General features: G+C 37.0%; 1 protein-coding gene across 1 annotated transcript in view; it reads right to left on the minus strand.

Moving 5' to 3' along the window:
- The window catches only part of LOC309857114 (ankyrin repeat domain-containing protein 26-like), a gene marked incomplete at its 3' end in the record, with an annotated part of 93667 nt that overhangs the window by 26722 nt on the left and 54259 nt on the right, over positions 1 to 12686 (minus strand). Inside the window, exons 13-14 of the mRNA XM_082749981.1 lie at positions 2986 to 3068; positions 372 to 520 (exon numbers count right to left, since the gene is read on the minus strand). Coding sequence (XP_082606107.1) covers positions 372 to 520; positions 2986 to 3068 — 232 coding nt within the window. The remainder of the gene's footprint in view (positions 1 to 371; positions 521 to 2985; positions 3069 to 12686) is intronic.

The following is a 12686-nucleotide window of genomic DNA, read 5'->3' on the forward strand; positions in this document are numbered from 1 at the left end:
CTTGGGCCATTCTAACTGGTGTAAGGTGATATCTCAATGTGGTTTTAATTTGAATCTCCCTGAGGGCTAATGTAAACTTTTGAAACACACTGCTAAATCACTCTTCAGAAAAGGTTTACCAATTTTATTTAACAACAGTGTATAAGAATGCCCTTTTCTTCACATTTGCTGTTAATTTTTTAATAAAATATTTATCATTATGATTGCAAAAAATGGTATCTCAGTATTTAAATTTTTCTGATTAGTACCCAAGATGAAATAGCCTTACTAAAAAATATAAAATTTGTTAATCATGAATGTTAGCTCCAACTAGAATTTGTTTTATAGGAAAATAAAAATTACCTACTATTTAAATATTGCTATAGGCTTACCCATGAGATTCTTCATTTTCCGTAATAGGACATAAGTTGTTATCAGTTTTTCCACTCCCTATTGGATGCATTAGCCCAGCAGCAGCAGAAGAATATATGCTTTCTAATACTGCCATTTCATCATTTTGGTGCTTCTCCGTTTCTTCAACCTTTAATAGAAGTTTGATACGAAGGATAATAGTTACTAGTTTATTCATTAAAATGAACTTTTTTATCAATTATACATGTTTTAAAGATTTTATTTATTTATTCATCAGAGTGAGAGAGAGCACAAGGAGGAGGAGGTGCCAGCAGTGGGAGAAGCAGGCTCCCTACTGAGCAGGGAGCCTAATGCAGGACCCCATCCCAGGATCCTGGGATCATGACCCAAACCAAAAGTAGACTCTTAACTAACTGAGCCACCCAGGCATCCCAGAACTTTTTTCATTAATTATATCATTTGACTCTTAGTTTGTCATAATTTTAATTGATAAAAATATTTTATGTTTATCATTACAAGTAACTGCAATATTTATAAATTCTGCTTCATTTCTATTTCAATAAAAAGAGAGGAATTGGGACGCATAGGTACCTCCTTGGTTAAGTATCTGCCTTGGGCTCAGGTCATGATCCCAGAGTCCTGGGACAGAGTTCAGGCCTCCTTCTTCTGCCAGTACTTCCCCCTGCTTGTGTGCACATGCTGTCTTGCTCTCTCTATCTCTCGGTCTCTCTCCGACAAATAAATAAAATCTTTAAAATAACTAGTTTGATTTATGCTTTTTTGCCATTTGCATGTCAAACTCTTGGTCTTCTTTCACTTCAAACGTAACCCATGGGTTCCTTACTTTTTTATATTCTCTGTCACTATCAAAACTCATTTTTGTTAAAAATCTGCTCAGAGTCTGATTTGTTATCATTTTCAGAGTCTGATTTATTTTCACTTAAGGAAAGATCAGAAGATGACCGGCAACTACAATCCGAGGATGAATGAGAAAGAACGACATTTTAGAGTCTAGATTCTTCCTGTTCAGGTGGTGCCCGAAGTGTGACAAAGACAGGCACTGCAAATGCATCTTTTTTCTCACAATAAAATCTATCATTTGTCAAATTAGAAGGTTATTCCATTAAGTCTTCTCCTTCTGTAAAGGGACCATGTAGGGACTCTTCCTTAGGATAAGCAGTAATGTTGTTTTTGTTTTTGTTTTTGTTTTTCACAAATTTCACCAAACTTCTGCTTTAAGTCTCTGGTGATGAGGTTTAACTTATTTTTCCACTCTAATTTGTCTTGTTTGGTCCACATGTCCTCACACTTTTGAACAGAGGGATGTTCTGAATATAAAAATATATCATCCTCTCTATCACATTCCTTCTTCATTCCTGGTTCTTGGGCCATTTTTGACAGATACAAAAATGGAAAGTGAAAGTGCTGTATTTGATTTTCAGATGTCCCTTCTGTTAGCATGCATGTTTATAAAATAACTTTATCCTTAAGTAATCGAGTATGGACAAAGGAAAAATTAGAAAATAATTAAAATTTAACTGTTAAATTCCTTAATCTATGTTAAGATGCTCCCAAGTCACTGGATTGTAACTAAGAAGCGAAAAATAACTTGCCCTAGCCTGAAATAGAAGAAAAACACAAATCCATAAACTTAATTTTGTCAGTTTTTTAAGCTAAACAATTCATCACATGTTATATCTACCAAAAAATGAAGTACATGATTTTCAATGTTACAAACTTAAAAACATTTTATCTTACCATACCTTAAACAGTGAGCCCCAATAGTGCATTTGATGATGTTTTTTAAAGATTAATAACTAGAGAATAGGCAAACTTATTATTAGGAGCCGAAATCAATAAACATCAATCAGAAAAGAAAAATAAATTCCTAAATTTTAATTCAAATTATATACTATGATAGTATTATATATCACTATAAATTATCTGCCTGTATGCAGCTATTGTAATGTCCACTGAGAGTAGGTAAGAAAAAATGTTAATAATATTTACAGATTCCCTATACTGAAATGAAATAACTGAAAATGTGCCTGTTTATTACCCAACTACAAAGGTCCCATCCTGGAAGGTGTGATTCTACAATAGGCAATTGTGTTGATTTTATGACCCTACTCTCTGAAGTCAACTACACAGAGATCACAAGGCAAAATAAATCTTTAATCTTGGCATTAGTGACAGGCAATACAGAACTGCACATTTTGAACCACTGAGAACTGCACATTAAGAACCACCAAGAACCACTCCTTCTACATGAGTCTAAGTCAGTAGTCATCATTGTTATACTGCTCATAATTTCAACTGCTTAAACATACGGTTCAGTATTTGATGTTACCTTTTTAGCATGTAAAAACTTACAAAAATGGAAGAAGTAAACAATATTCAGGATTTTTTTTTCGGTCCAATTGCAAGGATAAAGTTTAACTATAAGCTACTATAAATTCTAACAATATTTTAAATTTGGTAACTTGTAAAATTTTATAAAAACTAAATATTAAATTATAATCCATCAACTTCAATATGCTCTGTTCAGAAGATAATTTCAATTGAACTATGTTACGTTCTTAAAGCAGGGAAAACAATATAAAATTGGAAATTTAAATTTAAATTTGTATATACCTGCAGGTGTTTATTTTCACTTTCATTACAACTTTCTTCCTCTTTTTCTGTTGTCATTTCTAAGTCTAGTTCTCCTGAAAAATCTAAATATTTTAGTAAAATGGACAAATTAGAATGGTTAGATAAAAGCTATAACCTTCATAAAGATAGAAAACAATATCTTATCAATTAAGAGTTTAAAATAAACTTAATCTTTAGATGAAAATTTAATTTAAGAAATACTTTTAATTAACAAAAATTTCAGGAAACCATTTGGGAAATACTAAATGTCACTAGGTTAAAGGCATACAAACATCTCAAAGGGGCTAGAAGGCAGAAAATGGGGGGAGTATAAAAGCCCGTAATAAGACAAGGGAGAGAAGCACACAACAGGGTAAATATCTATAATACAGGAATCAAAGAGGAAGACATCACCAGCAGTTCAGAATGGCAGAGAAAAGGGCAGACAGTAGAAAGGGTTGGAGAGTTTAGCACAACTCAAAATTATGAAAGCTTTATATGTAATTTTAAGATACCTGGACACAAACATATTTTCAGCAATGGTTCACAGTCATATTGGCATTTGAGACAGGTCACTCTCAATGCTGTGGGGAGGGATGAACTTGAGGGGCATTTTAATATAAGATGGGAGATGAATGAGAAGGCACTGATGCAAAATAAAAATGAAGCACACCTGAACTGACAGACTCGTTCTAGAAATATTGAGGATATAAAATTATCAGGGCCAGGACAGAATAAATCTATACTAAATGAATAAACACACAATCTTGGGTCCTTAGCAACCAACTCTGCTCATTACTTTACAAAAGGAATCTAGTGGGAATTATTCTACATGAACTGTTTTAAGTTGCATGTATTTATTTTATAATTTTTCTGTTCCATATCTTCCTGTGTTACAGGAACCTGTAGGTGCTTTGTTTTAAAAGTCCTGCTTCTTGGATCCACCAAGCTCATGAGGAAGTAAAAGGAGCAAATCACTTGTATAGGTAAATAACTTTGAATTTATTGTCTGTATTCACTACTCTAGGAGATTAATTGAAAATCTTTTGAAAATATAGCGTTAGTTCTACAAGGAAAGAAAGAACATAAAACTACAGGGGTGAAAAAAGTACTGTACAATTTATTAGTACCAATCTGATCATATGACTGATGAAAGGCCCTGAGTTAACTGGTACATTAAGTAGAGCACAAATTAGAAATGCTTAATCAATAGACTGAGTATCAGGAGAATATTATTTTTAAATGATATAGTACTCCTAAAAACCAATATTCCACCTATTCATCAAAATTAATGAAGGGGGGCACCTGGGTGGCTCAGTCAGTTAAACGGCTGCTTTCAGCTCAGGTCATGACTGGGTCCTGGGATGGAGTACTGCATCGTGCTCCCAGGTCAGTGGGGAGTCTGTTTCTCCCTCTGCCCCTCCTCCCACTTTTTCTCTCAATCTCTCTCTAATAAATAAAATCATTAAGTAATAATAACAATAATAATAATGATAATAATAAAGGGGCATCTGGGTGGGTCAGTGAGTTAAGTGTCTGACTCTGGATGTCAGCTCAGTTCATGATCTCATGATCATGAGATCGAGCCCCACATCAGACCCCATGCTAAGCGTGAATCCTGCTGCTTAGGGTTCTCACCCTCCCTCTCCTTCTGCCTTCCATCCCTCCCTCCCCACTTTCTTGCTCTCTAAGAAAAAATAAAAATAATAAAACAAGGAGATAGACAATGTGTACATAATTGAGAAGACGGTACTATATAGTAAATTCTCAGTGATTCCCATTATGGCTGGGAAAGCCAACGCTAAAATAAAGTCATAGAGAATATAGGAAATGTTCTAATATTTCGCATGGGAAGCTGCTTTTTCTAGTTACATTGAATATAATTTGACCAATACTTGTGAATTTAAAGGTATAAAAATAAGGCTAAGAAACTTTGTTTTCAATAAGCAATCTTTAGACCTCTACCTAGTATTCCCAGCTGGGCACAAGCATCTAAATATAATCCTGCCACCCACTCTAAAGTAAATGCTAAAAAAAAGCCTAAAAAAATTATTTTCTCCTAATTCTTTTTTTAAAAAAGATTCTACTTATTAAAATTTAAAAAAATATCTATTTCAGAATTAGTGTCACACTTACTGATAATAAAAATTTTAACATTTAGGGAACCAATACTGTAATTCTATAATTTCCAAAAGGAGTTTGATTTGGTAGATCATATCGGTCTTTTAAGGGTTTTTGGAAACAGCTATCAAATCAAAAAATTAAATATCTTTACCAAAAAATGCCATAGCTTCCGTATCTCATTTGAATAATAAATACCAATATAACCTGTATCTTTGATATCCAATAGACCTGAGGAGGATGAATATGTGGCTATGGTTTACCCCATGTCTAGCACTCCATCTGCTTTCAGTATTCTTTTTGGCGCTGCTGTGATCAAATCTGTTCTAGTGCATATACCCTCAAACCATCTTAAGTGAATTCTCTGGATTTTCCTGCTCAACTCCAAAATTCTCAGCTAACGAGCTGTTTTTTTCCCCTTGTTCCCATCACTGTCCCCTTCCTCAAAAGTAATTACTGAAAAAAAGAAAAAAAAAGTAATTTCTGGGGACACATGAACGGAGCCTTGGATTGCACATCCGGCTCTTGATTTCAGCTCCCATCATGATTGAAAGGTCCCTGGATAGAGTCTCACATCTGCCTCCAGCCTTGGAAGCTGGTCTCCTCCAGAGAGGCAGGCAGAGAGAGAGGTGGAATCAGGCTCCATGCGGAGCAGAGAGCCAGATGCGGGGCTCAAACCCAGGACCCTGAGACCATGACCCGAGCTGAAGGCAGAGCCTTTAACCCACTGAGCCACCCAGGTGTCCCCATCTTAAAGTTTCTTGATCCACTCATGCAAGAAGATATATAAAACACATCTACGAAACAATGTACAATAAGCTTTCAATATGGAAATATGACTATCAAAATGGAAGAATGCTATTTAATTGCCACAGAATACTTAGGCACTGAAAATCTTTTGTATTTCAGAATCAGTGTCATACTTACTGATACTAGCAATTTTAGCATGTAGGGAACAAACCCTATAAGTACTTTTGTTTCCAAAAGTAGTTTGACTTGGTAGACAATGTCAGGGTTTTTTTCTTAATTTTTTATTTCTTTTCAGAGTAACAGTATTCATTGTTTTTGCACCACAACCAGTGCTCCATGCAATCCGTGCCCTCTATAATACCCACCACCTGGTTCCCCCAACCTCCCACCCCCTACGCCTTCAAAACCCTCAGACTGTTTTTCAGAAGGTTGTTTTGCATCGTCTCTCATGGTTCACCTCCCCTTTCAATTTCCCTCATCTCCCTTCTCCACTCCATCTCCCCTTGTCCTCCATGCTATTTGTTATGCTCCACAACTAAGTGAAACCATACGATAATTGACTCTCACTGCTTGACTTATTTCACTCAGCAGAATCTCTTCCAGTCCCATCCATGTTGCTACAAAAGGTGGGTATGCATCCTTTCTAATGGAGGAATAATGCTCCATAGTGTATATGGACCACATCTTCTTTATCCATTCATCCGTTGAAGGGCATCTTGGTTCTTTCAACAGTTTGGTGACCGTGCCCATTGCTTCTATAAACACTGGGGTATAGATGGCCCTTCTTTTCATTACATCTGTATCTATGGGGTAAATACCCAGGAGTGCAATTGCAAGGTCATAGGGAAGCTCTATTTTTAATTTCTTGAGGAATCTCCACAATGTTCTCCAAAGTGGCTGCACCAACTTGCATTCCCACCAACAGTGTAAGAGGGTTCCCCTTTCTCCACATCCTCTACAACACATGTTGCTTCTAGTATTGCTAATTTTGGCAATTCTAACTGGTGTAAGGTGGTATCTCGATATGGTTTTAATTTGAATCTCCCTGATGGCCTGTGATGATGAACATTTTTTCATGTGTCTGATAACCATTTGTATGTCTTCATTGGAGAAGGGTCTGGTCATATTTTCTGCCCATTTTTTTATATTACAGCATGGTACTGGCATAATAACAGACACATAGACCAGTGGAACAGAGTAGAGAGCCCTGATATGGGCCCTCAACTCTATGGTCAAATAATCTTCCACAAAACAGATAAAAATATACATTGATAAAAAGTCTCTTCAATAAATGGTGCTGGGAAAACTGGACAGCTATATGTAGAATAATGAAACTTGACCATTCTCTTACACTGTACACAAAGATAAACTCAAAATGCATAAAAGACCTCAACGTGAGACAGGAATCCATCAGAATCCTAGAGGAGAACATAGGCAGTAACCTCTTCGATATCAGCCACAGCAATTACTTTCAAGATATGTCTCCAAAGGCAAAAGAAAAAAAAGTGAAAATGAACTTTTGGGACTTCATCAAGATCAAAAGCTTCTGCACAGCAAAGGAAACAGTCAACAAAACAGAGAAAAAACCCACAGAATGGAAGAAGATATTTGCAAATGACAGTACAGACAAAAGGTTGATATCCAGGATCTATAAAAACTCCTCAAACTCAACACACACAAACAGACAATCATATAAAAAAATGGGCAGAAGATATAAACAGATAATGTCAGTTTTTACAGGGGTTTTCAATCAGCAATAATATCAATAAATTACCTATGTTAAAAAAATAAAAAGCTATAGCTTCCGTATCTCATTTAAATAATGAATATAAATCTAACATATATCTTTGATGTCCAGTAGACCTGAGGAGGATGAATACGTGGCTATGATTTACCCCATGTCTAGCACTCCATCTGCTTTCAGTATTCTCTGTAGAGCTTCTGTGATTTAATCTGTTTAGAGCAAATACCCTCAAGCCGTCTCAAGTGAATTCTCTGGAGTTTCCTCCTCAACTCCAAAATTTCCCAGCTAACGTTCCCTTCCTTTTTCCATCATTCCTGTCACTGTCCCTCTTCTCCAAAAGTAATTCTGGGGGCGCCTGGGTGTCAGCGGATTTGCCATCCAACTGTTGATTTCGGCTCAAGTCATGATGGCACCGTCTTGGGATTGAGCCCCGCATCGGGATCTAGTCTCAGAAGTGAACCTGTTTGAGGCATCTCTCTCCCTCTCCCTTTGCCCATCCCCCTAATCACTCACTGTCTCTCTCATTCTCTCTCCCTAAAATAAATAAAGAAAGAAATCCTTAAAACAGAATTATTTCTGGATCTATGGTCTTGACTGTTCTGCTTTTACACCCATTTTACTAGGGTTCATCTTCACCATTTCTTTCCTCTTTATTTAGCACTAGTATCTCACATCTATAATCTCTTTCTGCATCTCCTTGCTTCCCTCTAGCTAAAAACGTGCTCACAAATAAAAACAAAATAATACTTCTCCTTGATCCCATGGTGTCCTGAACTAATCACTGGCCCTTCCAGATATCTCTACAGAAACCCCTTGCTACAGAGCACATGACACAGGGACCACAGACATTGGCATCACCTGAGAGGTCAGAAGCAGAATCCCAGACCTGCTGCTCACAATCTGCATTTTTAGTAAGGTCTCTGATTACTAAAGTTGGAGAAATTCTAGTCCATACTGTGTCTGCTACCACATTCCTTTACCTTAACTTCACCTTCTAGAAACAAGCCTTATGTGCATCACTATCAATTCTTCGAAAGTGGAAATGTCTTAAAAGCCATAAGCTATCTAATGGACTTTTTTTTTAATATAATTTTTTATTTTTTATAAACATATATTTTTATCCCCAGGGGTACAGGTCTGTGAATCACCAGGTTTACACACTTCACAGCACTCACCAAAACACATACCCTCCCCAATGTCCATAATACCACCCCCTTCTCCCAAACCCCCTCCCCCCAGCAACCCTCAGTTTGTTTTGTGAGATTAAGAGTCACTTATGGTTTGTCTCCCTCCCAATCCCATCTTCTTTCATTTATTCTTCTCGTACCCACTTAAGCCCCCATGTTGCATCACCACTTCCTCATATCAGGGAGATCATATGATAGTTGTCTTTCTCCGCTTGACTTATTTCGCTAAGCATGATATGCTCTAGTTCCATCCATGTTGTCGCAAATGGCAAGATTTCATTTCTTTTGATGGCTGCATAGTATTCCATTGTGTATATATACCACATCTTCTTGATCCATTCATCTGTTGATGGACATCTAGGTTCTTTCCATAGTTTGGCTATTGTGGACATTGCTGCTATAAACATTTGAGTACACGTGCCCCTTTGGATCACTACGTTTGTATCTTTAGGGTAAATAACCAATAGTGCAATTGCTGGGTCATAGGGCAGTTCTATTTTCAACATTTTGAGGAATCTCCACGCTGTTTTCCAGAGAGGTTGCACCAGCTTGCATTCCCACCAACAGTGTAGGAGGGTTCCCCTTTCTCCGCATCCTCGCCAGCATCTGTCATTTCCTGACTTGTTGATTTTAGCCATTCTGACTGGTGTGAGGTGATATCGCATTGTGGTTTTGATTTGTATTTCCCTGATGCCGAGTGGTATGGAGAACTTTTTCATGTATCTGTTGGCCATCTGGATGTCTTCTTTGCAGAAATGTCTGCTCATGTCCTCTGCCCATTTCTTGATTGGATTATTTGTTCTTTGGGTGTTGAGTTTGCTAAGTTCTTTATAGATTCTGGACACTAGTCCTTTATCTGATATGTCGTTTGCAAATATCTTCTCCCATTCTGTCAGTTGTCTTTTGATTTTGTTAACTGTTTCCTTTGCTGTGCAAAAGCTTTTGATCTTGATGAAATCCCAATAGTTCATTTTTTCCCTTGCTTCCCTTGCCTTTTGCGTTGTTCCTAGGAAGATGTTGCTGCGGCTGAGGTCGAAGAGGTTGCTGCCTGTGTTCTCCTCAAGGATTTTGATGGATTCCTTTTGCACATTGAGGTCCTTCATCCATTTTGAGTCTATTTTTGTGTGTGGTGTAAGGAAATGGTCCAATTTCATTTTTCTGCATGTGGCTGTCCAATTTTCCCAGCACCATTTATTGAAGAGGCTGTCTTTTTTCCATTGGACATTCTTTCCTGGTTTGTCGAAGATTAGTTGACCATAGAGTGAGAGTCTATTTCTGGGCTCTCTATTCTGTTCCATTGATCTATGGGTCTGTTTCTGTGCCAGTACCATGCTGTCTTGATGATGACAGCTTTGTAATAGAGCTTGAAGTCCGGGATTGTGATGCCACCAACGTTGGCTTTCTTTTTCAATATCCCTTTAGCTATTCGAGGTCTTTTCTGGTTCCATATAAATTTTAGAATTATTTGTTCCATTTCTTTGAAAAAGATGGATGGTACTTTGATAGGAATTGCATTAAATGTGTAGATTGCTTTAGGTAGCATAGACATTTTCACAATATTTATTCTTCCAATCCTGGAGCATGGAACATTTTTCCATTTCTTTGTGTCTTCCTCAATTTCTTTCATGAGTACTTTATAGTTTTCTGAGTATAGATTCTGTGTCTCTTTGGTTAGGTTTATTCCTAGGAATCTTATGGTTTTTGGTGTAATTGTAAATGGGATTGACTCCTTAATTTCCCTTTCTTCTGTCTTGCTGTTGGTGTAGAGAAATGCAACTGATTTCTGTGCATTGATTTTATATCCTGACACTTTACTGAATTCCTGTATAAGTTCTAGCAGTTTTGGAGTGGAGTCTTTTGGGTTTTCCACATATAGTATCATATCATCTGCGAAGAGTGATAATTTGACTTCTTCTTTGCCGATTTGGATGCCTTTAATTTCCTTTTGTTGTCTGATTGCTGAGGCTAGGACCTCTAGTACTATGTTGAATAGCAGTGGTGATAATGGACATCCCTGCCGTGTTCCTGACCTTAGCGGAAAAGCTTTCAGTTTTTCTCCATTGAGAATGATATTTGCGGTGGGTTTTTCATAGATGGCTTTGATGATATTGAGGTATGTGCCCTCTATCCCTACACTTTGAAGAGTTTTGATCAGGAAGGGATGCTGTACTTTGTCAAATGCTTTTTCAGCATCTATTGAAAGTATCATATGGTTCTTGTTCTTTCTTTTATTGATGTGTTGTATCACATTGACTGATTTGCGGATGTTGAACCAACCTTGCAGCCCTGGAATAAATCCCACTTGGTCGTGGTGAATAATCTTTTTAATGTACTGTTGAATCCTATTGGCTAGTATTTTGTTGAGTATTTTCACATCTGTGTTCATCAAGGATATCGGTCTATAGCTCTCTTTTTTGGTGGGATCCTTGCCTGGTTTTGGGATCAAGGTGATGCTGGCCTCATACAATGAGTTTGGAAGTTTTCCTTCCATTTCTATTTTTTGGAACAGTTTCAGGAGAATAGGAATTAGTTCTTCTTTAAATGTTTGGTAGAATTCCCCCGGGAAGCCATCTGGCCCTGGCCTTTTGTTTGTTTGGAGATTTTTAATGACTGTTTCAATCTCCTTACTGGTTATGGGTCTGTTCAGGCTTTCTATTTCTTCCTGGTTCAGTTGTGGTAGTTTATATGTTTCTAGGAATGCATTCATTTCTTCCAGATTGTCAAATTTATTGCCGTAGAGTTGCTCATAGTATGTTCTTATAATAGTTTGTATTTCTTTGGTGTTCGTTGTGATCTCTCCTCTTTCATTCATGATTTTATTTATTTGGGTCCTTTCTCTTTTCTTTTTGATAAGTCGGGCCAGCGGTTTATCAATTTTATTAATTCTTTCAAAGAACCAGCTCCTACTTTCGTTGATTTGTTCTATTGTTTTTTTGGTTTCTATTTCATTGATTTCTGCTCTGATCTTTATGATTTCTCTTCTCCTGCTAGGCTTAGGGTTTCTTTCTTGTTCTTTTTCCATCTCCTTTAAATGTAGGGTTAGATTGTGTACCTGAGACCTTTCTTGTTTCTTGAGAAAGGCTTGTACCGCTATATATTTTCCTCTCAGGACTGCATTTGTTGTGTCCCACAGATTTTGAACCATTGTATTTTCATTATCATTTGTTTCCATGATTTTTTTCAATTCTTCTTTAATTTCCCGGTTGACCCATTCATTCTTTAGAAGGATGCTGTTTAGTCTCCATGTATTTTGGTTCTTTTTAAACTTCCTTTTGTGGTTGAGTTCTAGCTTTAGAGCCTTGAGGTCTGAAAATATGCAGGGAATGATCCCAATCTTTTGATACTGGTTGAGTCCTGATTTAGGACCGAGGATGTGATCTATTCTGGAGAATGCTCCATGTGCACTAGAGAAGAATGTGTATTCTGTTGCTTTGGGATGAAATGTTCTGAATTTATCTGTGATGTCCATCTGGTCCAGTGTGTCGTTTAAGGCCTTTATTTCCTTGCTGATCTTTTGCTTGGATGATCTGTCCATTTCAGTGAGGGGAGTGTTAAAGTCCCCTACTATTATTGTATTATTGTTGATGTGTTTCTTTGATTTTGTTATTAATTGGTTTATATAGTTGGCTGCTCCCACATTGGGGGCATAGATATTTAAAATTGTTAGATCTTCTTGTTGGACAGACACTTTGAGTATGATATAGTGTCCTTCCTCATCTCTTATTATAGTCTTTGGCTTAAAATCTAATTGATCTGATATAAGGATTGCCACTCCTGCTTTCCTCTGATGTCCATTAGCATGGTAAATACTTTTCCACCCCCTCACTTTAAATCTGGAGGTGTCTTCGGGCTTAAAATGAGTTTCTTGGAGGCAACATATAGATGGGTTTTGTTTTTTC

This window comes from Mustela nivalis (genome assembly GCF_964662115.1).
Source record: "Mustela nivalis genome assembly, contig: HAP1_SCAFFOLD_392, whole genome shotgun sequence".
Classification (NCBI taxonomy): Eukaryota; Metazoa; Chordata; class Mammalia; order Carnivora; family Mustelidae; genus Mustela; species Mustela nivalis.